The sequence below is a fragment of the Motacilla alba genome, chromosome 13, assembly GCF_015832195.1.
Source record: "Motacilla alba alba isolate MOTALB_02 chromosome 13, Motacilla_alba_V1.0_pri, whole genome shotgun sequence".
NCBI classification, from domain to species: domain Eukaryota; kingdom Metazoa; phylum Chordata; class Aves; order Passeriformes; family Motacillidae; genus Motacilla; species Motacilla alba.
In genome coordinates this window covers 7,566,763-7,591,633 of record NC_052028.1, presented here as the reverse complement: position 1 = coordinate 7,591,633, position 24,871 = coordinate 7,566,763, and the positions used below count along the sequence as shown (strand labels likewise).

At 47.1% G+C, this 24,871-nt stretch overlaps 1 protein-coding gene across 1 annotated transcript in view; it reads left to right on the top strand.

The window, feature by feature from the left end:
- Window positions 1–272: 272 nt before the first annotated feature.
- The window catches only part of PDLIM4 (PDZ and LIM domain 4), a 48,142-nt gene continuing 23,543 nt past the window's right edge, over window positions 273–24,871 (top strand). Inside the window, exons 1-3 of the mRNA XM_038150317.1 lie at window positions 273–491; window positions 14,372–14,523; window positions 22,943–23,027. Of these exons, the coding sequence (XP_038006245.1) occupies window positions 399–491; window positions 14,372–14,523; window positions 22,943–23,027 (330 nt within the window). The 5' untranslated portion in view covers window positions 273–398. The remainder of the gene's footprint in view (window positions 492–14,371; window positions 14,524–22,942; window positions 23,028–24,871) is intronic.

Sequence of the window (24,871 nt, the reverse complement as noted above, 5' to 3'; positions counted from 1 at the left end):
CGCTCCGCACCCCACTAACAAAAGGATCCAGGGGGAAATCCGCGCTAAAGCTCCCCCAACGCCAGCCGGGCCGGGTCCATCCCTCCTCCTCGGCACGCCTTGAGGGCGCTCGGTGCCGGCAGGCGGGGTCGGTCCGTGTGGGGAGGCGGGACCGGTCCGTGTGGGGAGGCGGGTCGCTCGGTGCCGGCAGGCGGGGTCGCTCCGTGTGGGGAGGCGGTGTCGCCGGGTGCCGGCAGGCGGGGTCGGGTCCGTGTGGGGAGGCGGGGTCGGTCCGTGTGGGTAGGCGGGTCGCTCGGTGCCGGCAGGCGGGGTCGCTCGGTGCCGGCGCTCGGGAGCCGCGGCCGGCGCTCGGCAGCCGGAGTTGCAGCAGTCCGCGGGCAGGGAGCGCCGCCGCCGCTATGGCCCACTCGGTGGTCCTGCGTGGCCCTTCGCCGTGGGGCTTTCGTTTGGTGGGCGGTAAAGATTTCAGCGCGCCGCTGACCATCTCCAGGGTGAGCTCGGAGGGGGAGCGGGAGCGGCCGCAGGTGATGGGCGGCGGGGCGGGTGGTACCCGGGCGGGCTGTGCCCGGGCCCGGCGGGCAGCAGCGCTTGGGCTCTTTTCAACTCCAATTTATTCTATATGCACTCAAATAAGTGCTCCCCTCTGAGCTTTGCACTGTTTCAGCGGCTTTCCCCAGTGTTACAGCATTCACCATGCTTTAGTTTTTTAGATGTTAATTCATAAGGATCTGCTTTCAAAGTTTTTAGTGTTCGCAGGGTTTGGATTCGTGCCCTGGACTGAGTTCACAGGCTGTTGGGGTTTTTAAAGAAGGCATGAGTTAAGTCAGCAAGAAGTTTCTCCATGCAGGCTGCAGTGTTCTGGGGTCTATGTGGGCTGGTAATAATTACTGTGTAAGTGTACTCACACTTATGTTTGACCTCACAAATATGTATTCTGGAAAATTCTTTGCTAAGACGCCCCAGATAGATTGAAATAGGCTTTGTGTGTAGATGCATGTGAAAACAAGCCGTCCCCCATGCGGCGAGGTGGTGTGATGGGCTGTGTGATGGATGCGTGCTGTGTGTGAGCGGGGCACTCCTTGGGGCACTGATGTGTCCGTGGTGTGCCCCAGGAAAGGGCTGGGTGCCCTGAGCTGCTTTGCCTGCCCGGCGTGTCGGGCTCTGCAGCGCTGCCGAGCAGCTCCCCTGGGCAGCTGCTGCTGAATTTCTGGAACAAACGCTCAGTGCATTTGAAAGGAGCTGTAACTTAAAAATACTGTTGTAATGCACACAAGCTGTTTGCTGTCTTTTCATTCATCTGCCAAAGCTGTGACAGAAAGGAGAAAACACGTATCCTGAGTTTCAGAGAAGTAATTATGGAAGAGAGCGTGTTTTAAAGAGGTTTAGTTTGTATTTGAGTTCAAACATGTCTATTGCATGGCTTTGTTTCTGTTTTTGCTTTGGCCTGTCCCTTTCCAAATGTTCCAGTGAGGGCTGTTTCGGAGGAGTAGCAGGAGGAGCTGGGTGGAGGAGAGGGAAGGTGGGGTGGTGCGGGTGGGGCTGCCTGTGCAGCACGGGGGGGCAGGTGTCCACACAGGGCGGCAGTGCTGTGAGGAGGGATCTCGGCTTTTGGGGTTCAGCCTGAACCTCCTGGACATGGAGAGTTCTGTTTCTCCTCGTATCCAAAATCACTTCTCAGCAATTGTAGAAATGTTCTTGTTGTAGAAGTGAACATCTGAACTCAGTGGAGGGAGCCAGTTTTCCGGTTACTTTAAAAAAAAACCAAACTGGTTTAATATTAAACAAGAAAAACCTAAGTCTGCTTCTGCCTAGATAGGTGGCTTGCCAAATTTCGTGTTTGATTCAGCAAACCTGGGAGGTGTGAGGAGGATGATTCTCCTCAGGCCAGTCTTGCTGTGGATCACCAGGAGTTGTAATGCAAGAAGCAGATGTAGGGTGTTATTCCATTTGGCAGCCTTTTAAATTGGATCCTTTTAAAATTCTGTTCCCACTGAGGAGTGAGCTGATGCTCTGATGTGCTGTACTCTAACTGCTGCTCCCGGAGGGTGGGAAACAAATCACTAAGATGTAAATAGAGATGTAGAGTGCTCTGCTTGGGCTCTAGTCTCTAAACACAAGAAAAGAACTCACTTGCTTTGCAAATATCTGAAAATGTTAAAACTGGGGAAGAATTATCTTCTGCTGCAGCTCCTGACCATGGGGATGCAGGAAGGGGCTGCTGGAGGGCTCCCTGGGGAGCCTGGGCTTTGCCTGGGGGTGGGTCTGTGCAACCCTGCTACTGTGCTGAGGACTGATCATGGCTGGTGTGGTGCCATATTCCCTTTTATTCTGTAATTGTCCAGGAAATCTGTTCTTTCTGGCTTTAAATCTTGGCAAGGGGTCTAGGGGCTTCCCGTCTGCAGGAATGAGAAGCCTCCATCCCCTTTGCCCAGCCTGGCTCACGGCAGGAGACTCTTGCTAATTGTGGAGGCTTTTGGCTGACTTCTGCTTCCCTTCAAAGTGCCTTTCTTCTTTAATTTCAGTTTTATTTGTTTTATACTAAAATGCCATTAAATCACAAACATCTTTGGGAAAGCAGAAATCCTGCCGGGAGGCAGGACCACACTCTCGGATTCCCACATCCAGCTGTGGGCCCAAGATGCCAACATGTTCTGGGTGTGCTGGGCTGCCTGAGGGATGTGGGAGTGCTGTGTCCCACTGCTTGGCCCAAAGGGAGCTGAGGATCAGCGTGTCACAAGGTGTTCGGGCTGTACAGCTCTGCAGGTATCCTACCTGGACTGGTTGTGTTGGGAAATCAGGTTGCACTTTGGGATTTGAGGCCACCCACATTCAGCTCTGGATGCTGGAGGCTGGAAATAATGAAAGGAGCTGCCAGGGTGAGCTGGGGAAGAGCCACGGTGGTGCAGGGCAGGGGACAAAGCTGAAGGTGGTTCACAAAAGTGTCTTGTGATACTATTGTCAAGAGATAAATGGCAATATGTGGATTTGCTAGCATGGAACATGACAATGACCCTGTCCTGCTTTGGGATGGAACTTGCCTCGTTCACAAGGGTTTACTTTGGCCTTTAGCCCCTGTGAGGTGGCTGTGTCTGTGCAGGTGCTGATGGTATTCGGTCTGTCCCTTGCAGCAGTCTCAAACAGGCTCATGACATTAGGCAATGGTCCTTTTTTCTTGAAAACAGGTCACTTCTCTCTGTGATTTGTTAAGTCTTAAGTGACAAGGGGTAAGGATCTGATTGCTCTGCTGAGCAGCTGATGCTGAACTCTGCCCTGGAGAGGCCAGGGCTCCAGGTGGGCTGTTGAGCTCCTTGCTGTTAAAGATAAATGCAGATCCAGAAGGGCATGCTTAGGGCATCTCTCTGATGCAGTCACATGAAAGGTTAGGTGTGCTATCGCTACCCTTTTATCCTGTTTCTTCTTGTATATTCGGGAGGACCCATACTAGCAGGGCTGGAGTCACTGGGCTGGTTTGGGGGCATGCAGCCTTGGAGGGTGCTACTGGTGTGTTGTCAGCACAGGGCTCAGTTTGTTTTATACCCACTGTTACAGTGGGCTAACACTAGCTGTAGGACATCACATCATTAATGGTTACTCCTCCTCATGATATTTATGGGGGTAGGAAATTATCCAAAAGCTCTGCTTGGAGTTGACCTTAATGACTTGATAGAAAGTTGTTTTAAGATTTAATTAAGTTTCTGGTAGCTGCTTTTCCTTGGTTGAGCAGGCTCATACTGGGTGCTGTGTTTGCCCTCTGTGGGAAAGGGGGTTCCCTGTGGCTCTTACTCCAGTGACAGCATTCATTTTGACCAGCAGCCATGGCTCAGGAACAGGAATGGAATAACTCACTTGGCTGTTCTCAGTGTTGTACTTGTAACCACATCAGTGAGAGCTGTGGTTCTGTGTGGGATCACAGTTGATCTACCCCTTGCCTGGGATTAAAAGATAATCAGTCATTAGCGTAACTAGAGGAGCTGAACGCATTTAATCATTTGAACTTGCTTGTCCTGCTCCTGGAGCAGCTGATGTCATCATCTGCCCATTCCTGCCACTGTTAATCCATGCACTTGCTGTTTTTGAAATCATAGATAAATTACTTGGCTAAACAGATAGTTGACAAATGGACCAATTCCAGTATTTTTTGAATGAGATTTTAATGCAATTTTTCCTTTATCTGCTGGCTTCAACATTAGTTTACCCACTGGTCTCTAGTGGAGCAGCAAAAATGCAAGTTTCAGCTTTGGCTTGGAACTGTAACACAAGAAAGATGAGAAATAATTGGTCTGCAATCCATTATCCAGGTATTGTTTGAGTTAAAGTTGACTTTTAAACTCAAGCAGCTTTCACATTTGAGCAGAGACGTGTCCTGTTAAAGGTTAGGATACTCAAGAAAGAATTCTGCTGAGGAAGGAATTCCAGTAAAAGTGAATTTGTTGACTCTGTCAGGGCATCCAGCAAATACCCAAGTCTGTGCTGTGATCCTGTGTGAATGCAGAGAGAACCCACTCCTGGTGTAATACCTGGGGAGGCCTGGGAGGCTTGTTCTTGTGTGGGTGGGGATGGCTGAGCAGAAGGGGCTCCCCAGAGCTAGGGCTGGCAGTAACTGGTTTGGTTACCCCAGGAACTCCACATATGTTGGTGTAGAAGGCAAGGATCAGAGACAGCAGCAAAAGGAACAGGAATTTTGTCTCTGTTTGAGACAAGTTAGGAGGATTTCAATTCCCATAAGGTGGGTTTTTTTGTTTCACATTGTTCTTATGCATTTGATAGTTTATTAGATGGAAATGATGCGCTCTCTGTTCAGAGCTCCCAAATGCACAGAAGAAGCCTGTGTTGCTGAATCTCAAAACTACAGCCCTGCCTGATTTCTGCTGACTTTGTTGGGTTTGCTGCCTGTGTAGAGCTGAGTGATGAAAGCTGTCCCCTCACTTGGTTGCATAGTAAAGTTGTTACAGTATTTCAAGTGGGATGATTATTTCAAGTGGAAGGAAATACTTTTGCTCGTCAGTTTTTGTTTTTCTCATCATTCCTATAAACTCAGCGCCGAGAGGTCTGGGTGTTTAAGTGTGAAGCTGTGCTGGGACAGAACAGTTAATCTGAGCTACAGATAAGAACTAACAGAAGTATGTCACAAATATATTTGCTGCTGAAGTGTTTCTATCGCTGAGGCTTTGTTTAATGACTGAAAGAGAAGAATAAATGCTTATGCTGGTTCAGGAGACAGTAATGGTGGAACATACCGGAATGAAAACCTAATACTAATTACCGTAATTAAGCACCCTGATAATCCCGAGTGGGAAAGCAGGTGGAAAGAATGATTCATGTAGATCCATTTAGGCAAGGGCTGACCTTGGGGCAAGTTAACAAAATAAACTCAGCACACCCATGAAAACACCAGGCCTCTGCCAGGCTGGACAAAGCACCATAGGTTCAGTGTCCCTGGATATTTGGGATTAGAGATTTGTGGGTTTGGGGTTTTTCTTACTTCCCCCTTCTTTTTGTTTTGAATGGTGGTGATGTCAGTTTTCCTTGAAGATTGAAAGATTACCTGTTGGGACACGTATTCAAAATTATTTTGTAGAAGTGTGCACTTAAATCCCACTTGATAAAGTAGGTTAAAGAGACTAGTTAGATAACAGGCTTACTAGAACAGCCCTGTTGGTGTAAGAAACATACAGGGAGAATTATGTGCAATTGTTCTTTTTTTCCTAAACTTTTTTTGCTGTGTTAGACAACAGATGGTTATAATCCTGGTCCTCCTTAAAATGGGTAAGTCATTTAATTTTAATGCAAATATGTCATTATGAATTGTGTGGCATTAATGCAGACCAATGCAATTTAATTTCATTTTTGATAGCTTGGGGATGAAATACATGTCACAGGAAATCCTACAAGGAACAATATAGTATTTCCAACTGAATTTGTTTTCCAGTTTCTGAGCTCTCAAAATGCCTTGTCTTGTGGTTCTCAGATGCCCAAACACTTAGTAGAAACATTTTTATTTTTTAAGTCATCTGTAACCACAGGTTTTAAAGTGTGAAAGAAAACAGTAGCTCTCTCAAGATCTAGCAGTGTTGATAGAAAAGGTTAAAACAAACAAGTTCACAGAAAAATACTCTGCTTGATTTGTTATCAGTGCCAGATGTGTGCCAGAGCAAACGCTGTATCTCACCGAGCTTGTTCGTGTAGTGGGTTTGTACACAGCCCCTAACACCCCACTTGCCCCAGGCCCTGGTAGATAAGGTTGTGTTTGGTTTCTACTTCAGAATTTACACAAAAACTTCAAGCAAACACAGGTTTCACTATGTTACTTGAGCAACAGCTAAGATGTCAAGCCACGGTGTGGCTTTTGAGGAACATTTACAGCCAGGAGAAGCCCAAAACAAACCTTGCTTTCTCTCCACAGAGAACACAGCTGTATTTTAAAAAAATAAAAAGTGCTGCTCAAGAGGATTTCAGCCAATGAGTTTTCCAAACACCATAAAGATGCCTCACAGCCACACTCAATCCTTCTTGACAACCAGAGCAACTTGCATTCACACCCGTTAAGCCTTAAGTAGTTTTACATATTGTGTGCACTGATAGCAGATTATGTGGCAAGGACATTTTACAGGCCAAGCTTCAGAAAACAAAATATACCAGAAAAAAGAAGATTATTTGAAGTCATTATTCTTAATTATTAGATATGGGCAGTGCACGGCTAAAAGAGAAGTTGTCTTGAGCAGTTGACTCTAGGACTGGTCAACAGCAACAGAGGAGATTGTGAGAGGGGAGGTTTGCAGGATGCTGACACTGCTCTGAATGCTGTTGTTTACCATGAGCAACAAAACACTTCAGAAATCTTTAGCATATGTAAAGGTTCTGGCCCAAAAGACCAAACCCTGCAAAATACTTGACATTCACCATTAAAGCAGCTGTGTAGCAAAGGCACAAATCCCTGCACTCTGTGATTACCACCTGAGTGTGCTGCAGGACTGAAACTTCAGGTATGCTCACCAACTGGATTAAACTTTTTATGCTGAAAAATTTTTTCTCTTTGGAGATCACTCTGTGTACATTTTCCTTTTGATAGGAAGGAAAATGTCAGCCTGCCTTCCTGACCAAGAGGCAGATGGCTTGGAAGGCAAACTCTAAGCAGTTCCTCTGTGTCTTCTGCACAGCGCTTTAGGCTTGCTCCTGAGAAGGGCTTGAGAAGCCCTGCTGCTTGTTGAGGGGTGTCCAAGGGGGGAAAACTTCACTGGAGAGCTGGGTCCTAAACTCCTGGAGGAGATGATGTGATTCTGGCTGTAAGCACTTTCTGTGATGCTGCTCAGTCTGTCTGTGCAGTGGTGTGGTACCTGAGGGACTGCCGTGGTGCTCCAAGCACACCCGCACCAAGGGCTCACTGGTGTCCCCGGGGCAGCTGTCCCTCCCCGGCCTTGTTCCCTAACCAGGGAAAGTAAACACAGAGCAGATTTAAGTGTAGTAGCAGCTGTATTGCTGAATGGGGCTGTTCTGTGCAGTAAGGCAGCACAGAATCTTTGACTTCTCTTTGGAGGAGGGAGTAAGGGGCTCCTGGTGGCTGTGACCATGGGGAGCGCTGCCAGAGCTGTGTGCCCTTGGGCTGAGCGAGAGAGCTGTTGACAAGATACACCAGGTGATCCTTGTGGATCCCTTCCTTTTTTTTTCTCAATCCATGTTTTGAGGTCTGCACATGGGTTAGTGGCTGGTTGCTGTAAAACACATGACCAGTTTCACTGATTCTCAGCCTCTTCTTTGTACAGAGACCTCATACTTTGGGCTGGGTTAGGATCTGCTCTATGAAACTGTTTCTAAATTTGGATTTGGATCCATTAGTACTTGCATTCAAAAGGATTTTTTACTGTCTTGCCTTTTATAATACTTGTACTCTGATTCTTTCCCTTCTATTGTTTTAAGCTCGTTTTCTTCAGTAGTTAAATGAATTTAGATTGCATGAACAGTGTTCTACACGTACTGGGCTGTGAGCTTATCTAAATAATGTCTTGATACATCAGACTTTATATAAGCAACTAGAAGAATGCAAATGAATTGGCAAGGAATTCAAGGCAGGATGATTTGAAAAGCTGAAGAGAATCCCTGGAAAGAATGTTTAAAGGGTTTAGGGAATTTATTTTCATTAGTAAATTATTTGACTCTTGGTTCTTCTTGTTAGAAAAAAAAAGATGTAGCTATGTAAGATAATTCCCCACCCCACAGCATGGAACAGACAGGCTTTGTTTAAAAGCTGAGAATTTTGTCACACTATCTTGAAAGTCTCTCAAAGACTTTAATCAGGTCCTTTTGATCACAGTTGCAGAACAGAAAATTCCCCCAGCCTTGCCTACAACAAACTACCCCTGGTTTAAGAGAAGAGTGGTGTGGTCTGTGTAGGCTTGTTTGGGATTGCACCTTTTAACCCATTGAATCCTGGCTTTGTTCACCGATGGCATGCATTAGAGTAGCACTTTTAATAAAAAGTGAAGGTGTGGCAGAGATCATTATGTAGCTGGGAATGGCCTGAATAAACACCTTTTGTTGATTTGGATAAAAAAAATTCTGTGAGAATAAAGACTAACCTAATCTTTCCCTTGGCTGTGCTGAGGCCTTGCAGGAAGTGAGGAGCTGCATCCCTCATCCTTCAGTCCTGACACAAGTGACCTTAGATGCAGGTTTCTGGGGGAATGAGTAGAACTGAAAAGGGATTAAGTGAATATGACAAATTAACCTTTTACTGAGCTATTGATTGTTTCAGCTTGTGGTGTTTGCCCAATTCTAAAGTTGGCTTAAGCAAAGCTGTTTCCGAGTAGAGCCATCCTTGTGGTGGGCAGGGCTCCCATCCCTGTGAGGGCAGGGGATGCAGGCATGGGGACTTTGCCCTGGTTTGAATGCTCTCCCAGCCCTGGCTCCCTTCTGGGCCAAGCTCCAGGGCAGATGGTAGAACACTGTGTTTCAAGAGCAAACTTCTCTTGGTGCAAATAATCTTGCTTACTAAATTAGACTGCACGGCTCCAACACCAACCAATTTAGGTTAAGCACAAGACAGTTGCCCCAATGTACTTTATTTTAATGGCCTGTCATTGTCAGATGACAGCACTCAGTAAATCCTAGTGATGCTCCAGTGGCCAGATAAGAGAGCTGCTGCTGGCTTTGGGACTATCCCAGTCTCATAGTATCAGACTATGCACTTGGCTGGGGAAGGGGGCTGCTGGAGGGTAATTGCCTTAGAGGAGAGTGGAGAGGTGGATGATAATCCTGGAAAAGCAGTGGAGAATATGATTGAAAAAAACTTTTTGTTAAATAAATTTGTGTTTTTCTTGGAAACAATAGAGGGGGTTGAGACAGACACCAATATTGGACCTCTGCTATTTTTTGAAGCACAATTGTACGTGGAGGACATGGAAAGATGTCACAAATGAGACATATCCTGAGGGGATTAGGAAGAATAATATTCTTGTTAGAAAATAGGGGAAAAGTACATTCTGGCTCCCTAGGGGAACAAATCCCTGCAGGATGCACCCTCCACAGGCATGCTGTGTGGGATGGGGCTGTTCTCTGGGATCTGGAGAGCCTGGAGCTGCTTACCTGGGGCAAGTGCTCTGCAAACACCCCCGTGCTCTGCTCTACCATATCATTGCTGGGCAAGTGGTTTGTTTCTTTTAGTCTTTTCTGTTTATAAGCTTTCTGAAGCATCTTCATTTTTTGAGAGAGAGAAGCAAGGAAGCAGCTGCTTGTTTTTGTGGAGGGGTTAAACTCAGAGGGTTGTTCTTTATTTAATTTTGGGAGAGCAGTAAAGCTGGCAGGCGTGCACGCCGCATTCTCAGCGCGGCGGCCGTGCTGTGCGTGCACGGCTGCCTTGGGCAGAGAACACACCAGAGCTTCTATGGGCATAAAAGGAGCTGTGAAAGCACAAGTGCCAGTGACCTCCCCAGCACATGAACTGGTTCTGCACATATTTCATGCTTGGTTCCTTCCTGCTGAAAATGTAGCAGTGATTAGGTGGGGGGTAGCAGTGGGATCTGCTTAACCATCTCATGAAGAGCTCACCCAGCCCTGCCATGGTCCCTGGTGACAGGTCCACTGCACTGCACCTGCTCCTCTGAGTTGCTGTGATTCACTCGCAGAAAACTTGGGGGAATTGGCCTTAAGTTGAAGTAAGAAAGGTTTAGATTAGATATGAGGAAGAAATTATTTCTGTGAGCATGATGAGGCATTGGCAAAGGTTGCCCAGAGAAGCTGTGGCTGCTCCATCCCTGGAAGTGTTCAAGACCAGGTGGGATGGGGCTTGGAGCAGCCTGGTCTAGTGGAAGGTGTCCCTACCCATGGCAGGATGTTGGATTGAGGTGATCCCTTTAGGGTCCCTTTCAGCCCAAACCATTCTATGATTCTATAAAACATTCAGCTCTTCTGGACTGCATCCCAGGCTGTGCCTCAGAACCTGCTGAGCACCAGGGATGGCACACAGGAAGAGGCTGGATGGTACTCCTGGAGCAGGAAGATCCGGAGAGATGGTCCTCTTCCCTTTCTGCAGGACTGGCATGTCTGTGTTGGGCAACTTCACCCCAAGTCTCCATTAGTTGGCTTTGGATTTATGTTGTTGGGAAAATACTTTTGCATGCAAGACAGCAGTAATCAGGTGTGAGTTAGCTGATGGCTGTGGGTTCCTCTCAGTGCTTCATGATGACTTTGGGAGCTCAGAGCTTCCACAGGTGGCAGGAGTCTTGTCTGATTGAAAAATAATAACCTTTAAGGAAATAGTAATACAAATACTAATGTTTCTTTAAGCCCGTGGTGTTTGCTGTGGTTTTGGCTCTTGGTGCTGTACACTTGACTGCTCTGAAGGTATATTGAGGTTGCTGTCACCCCATGGCACAAGCAGGGGTCTTTGGGAGCTACGTGGCCTCACAGGGAGCAAGACCCAGCTGAGCTGCTGATGGCATGAGGGCTTAGACCACCCCATGGACACTTAGCATTCCCCACCTGAGACACCAACACTTGGTGGGGCCCTGCTGCCCTGGGGCTTAGCAGGGTGTGAGGGACTGGGCTGGCTCCTTGCTGGTGTGTAACTGCCCTGCCCGAGCTCTTCACTGCAGAAAAGGACACAAACAGCCCAAATTCTGGCAGGCACCTAGCCCAGGCAAGATGAGGTGTGGCACACGCAGGGTGCAGCAGGTGCCCTGGCACATAAGCCACATTAGGCCCTGGTGCATGAGCTGGGACTTGGCTTCAGGGCACTCTCTGCTGCCTGTGGTGGGTAGACAGCTCACACCACCCCGAGTTACGTATCCATCGGTCTGGGCTTGGTCTGTGCTCATTTAGCATTGAGTTTTGAAATGGTTTGGTTTTGGCACAGATGGAGAACTTCAAGACCAAATAAAATCTTACCACTGTTTTTCTTAATCTTCTCCTGTTCTCAAACATCAACTCCTTTGGAGGCCCCTTTCAGGCTGCAGTGACTTGGTGCAGGTTTTCTTTGCAGTGTTTTTAACTTCACAACCTGTCTGATTACTCTGATTCCTTGAAGTCACACACAGGCTGTGGTTCTGGCTCAGGGCAGACCTGAGAGCTCTCTGGAGAGAGGCACAAGTGAGTGCCTCTGATACAAGCTCCATCCCAAGACCTCTGTGCACTGCCACTCCCCCATGTCATACAATCACAGAATGCTTTGTAGGACAAGATTTTTAGGACCATTGAGTCCAGCTGTTAACCCAGCACTGCTGAGGTCACCACTAAGCCATGTCCAAAGCAGGTAGAACCTCTGCACTAGGATTCAGGCACAGCACTGACCCATAACCAGACTTGTCAGGCTTTCTGTGGAGTGTTTGGTGTCAATGGCTTTGCACAGCTGTGGGTTAGGAGAATTTAGTCTACCGTATTTTAAATATTATTCAGTAAAATACAAACTTTGGGCCTGACAGACATTACAGTAATGATTCCCAAGCTGTTGAGACACTGATGCTGTATCTCAGATGAATTCTTGGAGTGAAGCTCCATTTCAAGCCCTCAGTCATCTCCACAGCTAGCATAAAATGCTAATATGAAAATACTGCCAAAATAATTTGAAATAAAGCAGAAGCTTAAAATAGGAAACAGCTTAAAGTCCCATTTGTGAACAGCTTATTCTTCAAGGAAGCTACAACACGGTTAAGATCAGTACGGGGAAAAAAATCCATCAGACATCTAGACAGCAGTGAATAGACAAGAACAAAATACAGCTGTCCTGGGTCAAGCTGAAGGTCTGTTAGTCTAAAAGCGTGCTGGCAGCCAGGGCTGTGGGATGAACACTGAGGGAAGCAGATAACAGCAGGCAAGAGCATAGAGGTGCTTCCTTGGAGTTGCTGGTTGAGCTTTAGGTTGACTTTCTGATGAGTCTGGCAGCCTCTGTGGCTGTAAAAGGACCCTAATGCCCTGTGAATGGATACAGGGGTCAAAAAACCCCTAACAATGCCAGGGGAAAAATAATCCTGTCCTGGCTTGAAATGTCCTGTGTCAGAGCTAATGTGTGTGGAACTGAAAGCCGTCTCCTGTTGTTTGCTCTGAGCTGAGTCATGGGGCAGCCCCTGAGCACTTGGTCTGGGCAGGTTTGTTGGAGCTAAACAGCCCAGCTGAAACTATTGAAGGGCAAATGGCAAATACTGATTTACTCTGACAATGCAACAAAAGCTGTAACTTGGGCTGCCAGTTCTACTTAACTGTCAGAAGTGGTTTGGAGCTTGTCAAACACCTCCAGGTTTGTGTTTCAGCAGTGCCAGTGGCTGTGGACCTGCCGGGAGCAGTGCAGCAGGCCCTGTTGCACTGGGGCTGTCTGCTTCTCACCAGGGATAGCTCTAGTGCAATCCACAGGGGCTGTTGTGGTAAGACTAAATCCTCTTCTAATTCCCTACAAAAACCGAACTAATTGTCCCTGGAAGTGTTGAAGGCCAGGCTGGATGGGGCTTGGAGCAACCTGGGTGGAATGTGCTACTGTGTTGGAACAAGATGATCTTTAAGGTGATCTTTAATCCTACAAGCCATTGTAGCATTGTATGAAATCAAGATGAAAGCTGGCATGTGCATGCCCCCTTTCTGAAAAAAACCACCTGTTTCATGATGGCCTGTGGTTGGGGGGCTTCTGGGCACTGGGGAAGTGCCCCCCTTGGTCTTACTGTCTGAAAAACCATGCCTGGTCTGCCTGGTTGCTGTCAGGCACTGCTGTAAGCCAAGGGGAGGTGGTAGGTACAGCAGTGCTCCTGTTGTCTGGATTTCTCAAGGAGGGTGGGGCAGAGACTCCCACCTAAGACAGGGAATTCCATCTGTGTAAATCAAGAGTAAACAGAACCAAAGCACCAGCTTGCTTTAGTGCAGTGACACATGAATAACCAAAAGTCAGGCTTGCCGTAACTTCTCGGTTGATAAAATGTGTTTGGTTAGCAGATGCTGTGAATAAACTGAAGAGGAAATTAGAGGGAAAACACAGCATAGAGTTTAACCAGACATGTTTACCTGTTCTGAATATGCCTTGCGTCATTCTATATTACTGTAAAAATTAAAACCACATTTAGGATGATGTAAATGAAATGGTAATTTCTCAAGAACCTCTTTTATGGGCTATAGGATTGGTCTTGTTGCTGACCACAAACTGTACCTGGACCTGTCATTTGTTCCTCAGGAAAGAAGTTAAAACTTTTATAAGGTTCTGGCACTCTGACAAAACCAGAAGGAAAGAATTGTGGAGGCTTAAAGAGCTGTGTGATATTTATAGAATAAAACCATGGAATCGTTTAGGATGGAAATGACCTTAAAGATCCTCAATTCCAGCTGTTACCACTGCCAAGGCTACCACTAAACCATGTTCCCAAGTGCCATATTTGCTAAACCCCTCTGGGGTTGGTGACCATGCAGGGCTAGAAAGAGACAAGTCATTTGGGTGTCAGTCCAGAAGAAGTGATGTCAAAGGTGACCTCTCCCCCAGTCAGGGGGAGGGTGGTTAACCAGAGGAGGGTTTCATGTGCTGCTTAGGGACTGACTCTTGCAGCACCATGAAAGGTCTGCAAGCCAAAGGAGTGTGAAGCATCTCTCTGGAAAGAACATATTACATTTATTTCAAGCACGAGACAAATGTGAAGGTGAGACCTGGTCACACAGTGTCTGCAGTTGACTGAAATTCCTTATTTAAAAGAATATTGTTGTAGGGGATGGCCCTTGGAGACCTGGGGCTTACCTGAGAGCTCTGACATCCAGCCTCAGATGGATGACGTTGGTGTAGAGAAAACACTTATTCTCCAGAAATAACTGTTCCCTTTACCTGCATCTTACTCCAAGAAAGTGGACTTCTTTTAAAAAAACCCAGCATTCTTTTAAGTTTTTTTTGTTTGTTTGTTTGTTTTTTTTTCCCCAGATTAACCCTGGCAGTAAAGCAGCCATGGCAGACCTGTGCCCAGGAGACATTATTCTGGCAATTAACGGAGAGAACACGGACAACATGACACATCTAGAAGCTCAAAACAAGATCAAAGCATGTGTGGACCAGCTGCTGCTCTCTGTGAACAGGTTGGTTCTCTCTGGTGTGCTCCTGTGTCAGTTTTGCTCAGAGCCCTTTTGGCTGGCCCTGGAGCAGATGTGCTCTCAGGCTGGGTTCTTGGAGCGTCCCCGTGGTCTGGGTAATTGTCCTTTGTTTTCAAAAACAGTAAAACAAAATGAGTTTTAATGGTTCACTGGTAGAAAAAGTGGGTTCAGTTCATTTTTACATGTGGATTATTATTTGTACTTTGTAAGGCTTGTCCAGGCTGTGGCCTGAGTTGAGTCTTTGTGGTTGTGTCAACTCAAGCAAGAGTAGCATGGGAATCAAAATGTCTTTTGGACAAACCCTTCCACTTCATTGACATTCACCCATCATTTTAAGCATCTGTTCAATAAAAAAACCATTTGAAGGTCCTGCCAAATTCACTTTTTAGGGTATTTCAAAGCAAAATGAAGGCATGAGAGCATGAGTTTGGTATTGGGTTGTTTTTTTCTTTTTTTTTTTTTTAGTTGGGGTGTTTTTTGTGTGTGTGTTGTGGATTTTTTGTTTATTTGTGGGGGGGTTTGTTTGGTTAGTTTCGTTTTCTTAGTCTTTTTTTTTGATTTCTGTTGGAATTCACTTTATAGCAAAATCACAAATTACCCCAGCAAAATTAGCACTCCTTATAAGGTTCACAAATGGCTAATACTATTTGGCATAAGTTTAAATAAGTGAATATAGTTTTCCACTTCAGATTAAAGAGGCATTTCCTGATATAAAGAGCTATCATTTACTGTTTATACTTTTCTTGGAAAGCCATGTAGTTCTGGGCAGTGGGGAAGGAGTGCTGCCATAAATGGAGCAAACCCTCAGTGATTCCTCATGGTTCCTCAGACAGGCATCTCTGAGCTGCTGGGCTGAAGCAAAGTCCCCTGAGCTCAGCCCATGGTGTACAGATGATGTGTGGCTTCAGTATTACAAAAGAAAGAAAATAAGGACAGCAAAGAAAACCCCTTTACACAGGTGGGGTTTCCCATAGCCAGGGAGGGCAGTTGCTTTGCTTTCCATCTGGAGCAGTTTTAGGGAGACTAGGTGATTTTCTATGCCCAAGAGGACCTGTGAGCAGGGCAGGACCTCCTGACTGTCTGTCCTTCCCTTCCTGACTGTCTGCAGGCTGCTGGACCTCTCCTTGGAAGAGGTGAAAATCCTTGTGTAGTGACAGGAGGTTTTGGTGAGCCACCAGCTGCTGGGGTGGTCTGGCAGCAGAGCAGCTTCACTGGGAGTTAGAGCCACGTTCTGCTGAAAGCAGCTTTCACCTGCAGCATGGCAGTGTTTATTCTCGTGGATGAGGGTTTCTGCTGTGTGAATTGATGGACTGAATTCCCACCTTTACACTTCATTGTAGCCCCGATATCAACTGATGTTTGTTTCTTGACTCAGATTGGACCCTTGAATATCTCTGTGCAGGTACATCTCCTCTCCTAAGAGGTGATTCCTGCACAGGGCAGAGGTTGTGGTCACGGAGGTCTCACAGCAGCATTGGTATGTGCCTTGCTAGGGTTAGGGATGATCTGCCTGCTTGGTTTCCATTTCCATGATCATTCATGACTTTAGAGTGATATGGAAGATGCTGTGTGGACGGTCTGTGGCTTCAGGTTGTTTTTTCCCAACTGTACCTAGGTGTGAATATTTTTAACAGTGTGTGAATATTTTTAACAGTGAGACCTTGTGGTGTGTCCAGAAGAGGTGAATTTTCTAAGAGATGTTGCTGGTGGTGGCCCACAGCCTTTCAGTGGTGCAGGGCTTGTGGGTGACATGGTTGGTCTTTGCTAAGCAGTAGGATTGCAACGGTTTTCTTAGGCCTTAAAGTCTTCATAAACACAGGTTTTAATGACTTTTGTATCTCATAGGCAAAAAGAAATGCTTAGGGCTCTGCAAGGCAGGAACAGATGGTGAGGTGAGGAGCTGTTCATCTTGGGGTGGCTCCTCTTGGAGATCACACTGTTGGATTGGTTTGGTGGCTTCTCCAAGGGCAGAACTCACCTTGGCTGTGCCCAGAGATGTCCATGGGAGTGGTGTTTCCCTTGACAGGAAAAACTGAGTAGTTTGTTTTTTTCTGCAGAAGGGACAGCAGCTCCAGTGATGAGCTATTAGATCTATTTTTAGTTTGGCCCAAAGTGAGTGCACAGTGACTTGGTTCTTGGATTTCTCTCCTGTCTCCCAAGTGACCTGCTGGATCCTGTTGCCCAGTTGTTAGTCATTGCTGGAAGCACATCTGCCATTCCTTCCTAGGTGTGAGTGGATCCCTGCTCCAGGATCTGCCTCCTAGAACATGGGGTGACTTGATCCTGCTCAAGAGCCACGTCCTGGGGCAATAATGAGGGGTTTTGTTGGTTTGTGTGCATGTCCAGCCACTGCTGTTTGTCCCAGCTCTGGATCAACACCCTGGACCCTGCTCTGAGGCTGAGCTTCAAGAAAGCCCAGCCTGTGATGGTGTGAGTTAGTATCTTTTCCTTTGGGCAGAGTTGCTCTTCAAGCAGCATCTTTTCTGTACACTGCCTTCAACAAAATACAGTTTGCAAGCCAACACAACAGATTTATTTTTAAATGTGTTTGTCTGAAATACATTTGAATTAAGAAGCCTGTTTGTTGCGTGTCTTTGGTGAAGAACTCTTTTGTCACAGCAGGCTTCCTCCATCTAGGCGTGAGTGGGAAGGGGAGGGCAGGGAGCTGTGCAGTGCTTCCATCCCCCTGGTGCCCTCTGGACTGCTGCATTCCGTGCCCTTTCTCCATCAACCCTTGACATTATGTGTTACTGAGCTAGAGAACAAGATGGGTTTTGTTTTCAGACTGGTCAGTAAATGCCCTTGGACTAGGAACTTCAGTTCCTAGTAGGAAAGTCAGAATGTGGGGAAAACAAGAAGGGGGAGTTACTGAATGGCCTGACCAAGACCAAGTATCATGCATCAAATAAAGGCAGCCATAAAATGGGGTTGGAGCTGTGTTTTGCTGAAATCACTGCTTGAAAGGACCTTGGGTGTGGGATGGGAGACCTCATGGCATCCCTGTTCCTGCTGACACAGACTGCCAGGAAACCCTTGGCAGCGCTGTCCAGACCTGCCCATCTGTGCCAGAGGGCCAGGGCGAGCCATACAGCTTTTTCTAAACCTTTTGTTGTCTGCCAGGGAGGATGAAGGCTTGCACTGCAGCTTTCCTGAAGAAACTGGCCCTGTGCCCACATTGGGAAAACTGCTGGCAAGGGGATGTCACATGTTTTTGAGCGTGTTGGGCTCCATGGCTCTCCTGTGCCCCTGGAGCCCACAGTCAGTGTTGGCATCTGCGAAGCTGCCCCTGCTCTCAGGCTAAACTAGCAGATATTTCCTTTTTTTCGGATCTCTTTGTTCTTTATGGAGGACAAATCTCCTGAGGGGATTTTTCTTCCTTCTTCATACTCTCCATTTTCTACCTCCTTTCTTGGCCAGACCCCTGACCTCCCTGAAGTTAGTGGGTGCTTTGTCCCTGGATTTTTTGAGTCCTGCTTTTCCCCACCATGTGCAAGTCTGTCTTTGGGCAGTGAAAGGCAAAGCAGCACAGTGGCCTTACTGTTCTGAAACAGAGTGATTGAAAATCCTCATTGGTTTACGAAAGGAGTTGATTTATGTAACTGATGCCTATGTGGGCACTGATGTAAGATGTGAGGAATTACTTGGTGTGGGCACTCCTGGAACAAGGGCTGGATATTCAGGCTGTGGTTAATGGCTCCAGAATGGGAGGCCAGGAGTTCACATAGGCTTAGTGGGGCTGTGGGGAAGGCAGTGATGGTGCTGATTAAGATTCAGCAGGATGGTTCAGGCTGCTCTGGTGATAAATTAGGCAGCTGTTCCATCATCATCTTCCCAGCTGTTGAATCTCAAGCCAAGGTAGCACGACATGTACTTTGCCTGCCTTAGTGCAGGAAGGGTCAGGCCAGTTACGTGGCAGCTGGTTGGAGAAAGATCCGGGGTGTTGAGCAGCCCATGAACCATTACTCACAAACACCTGGTATAAAACTTGTTCTTTTTGCTCACTGTGAAGTTACTTCCAAGTTACACAACAAATTCCTTAAGAGGCAAGAAGTGTGTTAGTGTGTTGTGCCAGGGGAGGTTCCAATTGGCTGTCAGGGAAAATTTCTTTGCTGAAAGGGTTTTCAAGCCCAGGGACCTCATATCCCTGGAGGGATTTAAAAGACATGTGGATGTGGCACTTGGGGACATGGTTTGGTGGTGGGCTTGGCAATGCTGGGGTAGCACTGGGGCTTGATGGTCTAAGAGGCTTTTTTCAACTTTCACACTTTTATGATTTCCAGTCCAATCTGATTCCAGCCCTGTCTGTTGGTGACAGCCCTGGGGCTATTGTGCACAGGGCCAGGTGGGTGCTGGACAACTGGGAGCATCTGCCTGGCCCCAGGTGCAGCCAAGAACCCCAGGGTGCTTGAGTTGAATTTATTTCCTGACTGTGGTGTCAAAGAATAAATCCTCAAAGGTTCAGCTTTGATTCCTTCTATCTAAACTATGTCCTGGAAGCAGTTTCTTCCCCCTTGGTTTGGTGTGTGTGCCACTGCTGAGTCTGCTTGGAGAATTGACTAAGAAGATTCTCTGTCTATTCCTGCCCTATGTAAAAAGAAGGAGTTTCTCTGGAAGTTTCTGTAAGAAAGCCCAGTGAGGAATATGCTGGACATGTAGCTCCAAAAGTACCTGGAACCTCACGTAGTTGATGTTCCTCCCATCTGCCCCAGTTCCTGGGGATTTTATTGGGGTCTGTTAGCTGTAAGCAGCACAGGCAAGCTGCTGGAAGATGGGAAGGATGACAATATATGTTCTCAAGTTTCCAGTAAAAGTACAACTGAAAAAGTGAATCACAGCTTCCCCTCTGGAGCTCCTTGAAGAGGAATAGAGAGGAAACCCGGCAGCTTTCCAGAGCAATACACAATGGTTTCAGCTGAGAGGAATGAAGGAGGAGAAATCCTGCAGCTTCTTCCCATTGACTGAACGAGCTGTGTCCTTTGGGGTGCTGAGAGCTCAGCTCCCGTGCTGCTCAGCTGCCCTGCAGAGGATGGATCCAACACCTCACTGGGGTGAGATTCACAAGCCTGGGAAGTTTGAAGCATTGGCTGTAGCTACTTCTAGACCGAGCTCAGCTTCTAGAAGGCTGATGGCCATATCAGTGATAACAATCAGCTGTGAGCACAGTGATGCGCCATGGTGGGAGGTGAAGAGCAGTCAGGAGATGGGCAGGACCCAGGAGTCACCCCAAAAAGGAGGGGGGTGAAATATAGCAACATAATTATTCTGGTGGTTTGCGGCTGCACGGTGACAGCAGTGACCTGGATCCAGGTTGGCACTTACCCAAGTGATAAATGTTAGTTTTTAGGGGATGGAGAAATAAGAAATTTGGGAAGACACAGGAATTCTTGCAACTTAAAAGCAGCTCGACAAACTTGAGAGATGCAGATCACTACCAGGTGAAAAAACATTCTGGTAAAATATGTGAGCATATGCAAGTAATCTTTTGGGAATGACTGAGACTTTTAGAAAGCAAATGGTGGGATAAAAGGTGTCTGCAACTTTGGGTTTCCTTAGTGATGTCCTGTTTATAGGTCCATTTCCTACGAAGCCCTGTGTGGAAGGCCTTGCACTAACATGGGTCAAGTTATTTTTCTTGGGATTGTCCTGGATGCCATTAAGAGAGCAGAGTGGTGTAAGTGCAGGGTAATGATTTCCACATAGCTGCCTTTAATCCCCTATAGCACATCTGAGAACACTTTTCCTGTCCTTGAGCTGTAAATTAAACAACTCGGAACATTTGAGTGATGCCTGATCTGTTGCCTGTGACGTATGAGAAATGTGTTGAGTTTTTGCTGTTGCCTAAACACAAACCTCTGACTGTTGGTAGGGTGAACCTGCTCCTGGGGTGGGGAATCTCTGCTGGCCCTGGGTCCCCACTGCTCTGGAGCTTGTTCTAGGGGTACAGAGGACCCCTCGGTGCTGGTCCTGCTGGCGATGTGGGCATGGGATGTTCCTGGCAGCTGGGGTTGGGGTGTGAGCTCCAAGCATCAGCCCCTCCTGCAGTAGCTGCCTGTAGCATTGCTCTCTCAGGCAGAGTAATCTCTTAATTATTTTGGATTATTTCAGATTACATGGTATTTTGCTGTTTCCAGGGAAAAGAGGTGGTCTCCCTGTGTAAGCAACTTACAACTTGACTTTCTTTTTGGTGAGGCTGGTGGTTCTCCCATTCACCTTAGCTTTGCCTTTCAAAGTGCCCGGTGGAGCCCAGATTGTGCTGGATCAGCTTGTTTCAGTGTAGTTCAGGTGGAAGCTGGGGCTGATGTGAGCCTGGCTTTGTTCAGACTGTTCCTGGAAGCTGTCAGAGTTGGTTTCAGTCATACCAAGAACTTCTTGTCATTCTGCAGAACTGATAGTGAAGCCTTGTGTTTAATCATTAAAGCATTAACCATGAATGGGGTTCCCCATGTAAACTGAAGTCTGTCCATGTCTGTCATTAAGTGTAAACATACCCATGATGAATTTTGGAAAGCTCAGGTTTATCTGCTTTCTGGTCAGACAGTGATCTCTGCCAGGGGTATGGAGAACTGGGAGTGCTGGCAGTGCTGGTGACTGAATGCCATACCTTCACACAGAATGAATTTACTGCTATTGCTCTTATCTTCTGCAATCAGAATCCCTTGCTGAAGCTCTGTTCTTATTTACTGGCAGCTTGAAGTCTTTGGGGATGCTTTAAGCTGTGTTTGGCATGTGGACTCCAGAGCTGAGTGGGGGAAGTCATCATGGACCCTTCTTGGGGCACTGCGAGCTCTCCTCAGGCTAGCTCAGTGCAGGGGAAAGCACAGAAATAATAATGGTGATCCCTGCCAATGTAATTAATTAGGCATTCCATTGTTCTGCGCCTCCAGATTTGATTTTCAGTGTGGAAGCAATGTACACAGCACCAGATCATGGCAAGCAGCAAGTGGGGGTTGCTGGGAATGCTGATGTTCCAGGGAGGGACTTTGTCCCAGTTGGAAAGACCAATTTATAAGTGAATTGCTCCAGCCTAAAATCAAATAATAACAGTAAAGATAAATTACCAGAACAAGGTACCTAGCTATGAGAGTAATCACTCCCTGTTGGAAAAGCTGTAATGGCAATAATGAGAAAAAAAAGCTGAAATCCTCAGGGGCTGGATCCAAAGTGTGTTCAAGTCAGTGGGAGTCCCTGCATTTGGTAGGTTTTGGGTCAGACCCTAGATTTGTAAAGGCAGCTTTATATGTTGACTTGTGTAGCTGCAAAATACCAAAGGTAAAAATCTCCAAGAGAATTCCTGGGTTAAAATTGTGCTCCTTATTTTTCAAACTTGGACTCTGCAGATAATTTAACTGACAGTGAACGTGGTATGTGGCAGGGGTGAGAGTCCACAAAGGATGCTTGGATGCATCTGTGCCCATGGAACAGCACCTATTTTTGTGAAGTGTTGCATATGCAGAGTGTGATGATAAACAGAATAGTTTGCATGTTGAAAGCTTTATCTTGAACTTACTGGAGTTTCCATCTTCCAACTTAACCTTCTTGCATCCTGAGAAGCCTGTGGATGTACCTGCTGGACCTTGCCCAGGCCCCTGTGACTCCCTCATACCCTAAGTGCTAGAGATCACATTCCTCCCATGTCCCCACATGCCTTTGTGGGGAAAAAATGATCAGGCACATGGAAAATCTTTGGACAGTGACAGTATTCTGCTCTGCCTTGGCAGGACTGAAGATGCATTTGGGAATGGAAACTGTATTTTTAGGGCTTTTTCTATCTGGCAACTGTTGAAAGGGTCAGGATGATTCATACAGGGTGGTGAAAGCCTTCTCCCTGAAAGGTGTTTATAGAATTCCTGATGTGGTCTAGTACACAGGCCTGCCAGGGGTTGCATGTGTATATGTATACATATATCTGTACACATGTACAATCAGAATACTTTCTGGATTCACAGCCAGAATAAAGGGACAAAGACAGGAATATGCAAAGCAGGAGCCACTAAGAGCCTCTATTCTGATTTCTTGAACCAAAATAAGTTTGTCTCTTTAACCCCAAACTGAGACAGAAACTTGTAGTTCAAGGATGGTTTTGAGCTTCATGGTTTTAATAGGCTGAAACTGTCTTCTGTATTTGTCATTGTAATGTTTCTGAGGATAATTTTGGACAATTGGAAATACAATATAAACCTGCCAGAGAATTAATAGATGCTATATATCTATTTGTTTTTTTCTTTTTTTTTGCTTGTTTGTTTTAGCTTTTTTTAAAATTTGTTCAATTGCTTTTTTGTTTTGTTGAAGGAGCTTGTTTCTTTCTTTGGGATTTTTGTGGGTTTTGTTTGTTTGGGTGGGAGTGCTTTCATTTGCGCTTTCTTAAAAGCAATTTAAGTAGAGTTTACCTTATTTCCCACTGCAGATCTGAAGGGAAGACCTGGTCCCCCCCTGTCCTGGAAGATGGCAAGGCTCAAGCATACCGGATCAACATCGAGCCGGACCCACAGGTATGGCAGCTGCAGCCCTGCCCCACATCTGCTGCTCTCCCAGCTTGTTTTGAGGAGAGGACATCCATGTCTGGAGGCTGTAAAGCCCTGTGCTCTGCCTGTGCCCCTTCCAGAAGTGAAGGAGTTTCCATGTGTGGTTGTAAAGTTCTCTGCAGGTCTATCTGTGCTTTTCTTGGGCTGGTTCCCATGGTGAGCCACATCTTGAGCAGATCTGGCACAATCCCATCTGTGTCATTGCCTTCCAGCCATGCCAGGCTTTGCTGGATCAGCCTGCTGGGGGGACACAGGATGGCTGGGCAGCACATGGAGGGTGACATCCAGCCCTGACCCCTGTGAGGCTGTGACCAAGCTCAGAGTTAGTGTTATTTTGGATGGAGCTCTGCAGACTCCTCTGACTGTCCAGGACCTGCCCTTCCCAAGGTACAGCATGTCCAGGGTCTGTCTGCATCTGCTTCAGCTGGTGTGCCTCTGCCTTGGCTGCTTCCAAAATCTGCTGCACCCTCCCAGTCCCGTGACAGTGATTCACCTCCCATGATGGTGGATTTCTTTTTCTTTTCTTTTTTTTTTTTTGTAATGTTCTCATCTTTTTCCTTTGCGTGTTTTGTTTTGTTTTTTGGTTGGTTGGTTTTTTCTCTCTCACTCCTTCTCTCTGTTTTGCAGCTTCTCTCTTCCCTCTGTCCTCAGCTCTGTTCTCTGGAGCCTTCTGCTGTATCCTGCCCTGCCTTACTACCCTGTCTCCTGCAGCAGCCAGGTGATGGATGGAGCTGAGCAGGTCTCCCCATCTTTCCTGCCCATCTCTGATGGCTTGTTAGAGGTGACTCTAATTCTCCTTTGGCTTCTTGATGGAAAGTGGAATCGGGTTTCTCTTCTCCCTCTCTGCTTAGAAGGTACTGGATTGTCGATGTTTGCATGTTCTGGTCCGTGTTGTGTAGCTCTCTGGGGACAAGGAGGAGACCAGGAGGATAGATGGGCAGAGGGCTGCTCATGCTGTCTGGCTCCTCCTGGAATGTGTGCTGAGCTGGTGCACATGCTGCCAGCTTTCCCAGGGCACCCGAGGTCATGGATGGCAGGGCTCGAGCCTGCTGAGGCTTCTCACTGCTGTAGGTTGGTCACCCCTCCCAGGGCAGAGGTGGAGGCCCTGGGGCTGCCTACAGCCTTCACAACATCAGAGTATGTCAGTTCAGGCTGACAGAATCCCCTGTGCTTGCCCCCAATGCACGTGAGCTCCCTTTGGCTGATGCTGAGTGTTCAAATATTGCACAGATGGTTGTCTCCTCCACAGAGGTGGTTTTTGTCATATGCTTTTCCGTGCTTTTTCTCCAACCCTTACAAAATGCTTGTGTGCAGGGTCTGCTGGCTTAGCTCAGCTGCTCCTTTCCAGAGAGGCTTTTAGAGTGTCGTGATGAGGGCTCCAGGGTGCCCCTCAGCCCTCCCTTGGCTCAGTTCAGAAGGATTACAAGAGCTTCAAGGGTGGAAGAGAGGGGATGATGCTGTAAGGAATGGAGTCTCCTTCAGTGGGGAATGGGGAGAAAGTACTCCCCATGTACTGTACTGAGTGCTCAGGACGAGGGTGAGATCCCCCAAACCCCATGAGAAATGGACCAGAGTGTGAGGCCATTGGGTCTGTTGGCCGTTCCAGCAGTGTGGAATTTGCAGATATTCTGCATTCCTGCCCAGGAAGCGGGCAGAGGCACAGCACAACAGCAGCAATGGCAGAGCTGCCTCGGTACCACACACCAGCAACACGTGGGGCTGTTTGTCTTTCCTGCCCTGACTCACAGCACAGGCTGAGGTGTGAGCTTGGGCCTTTGCATTCTGGCCATGTTTGCTAAATTTATCAATTA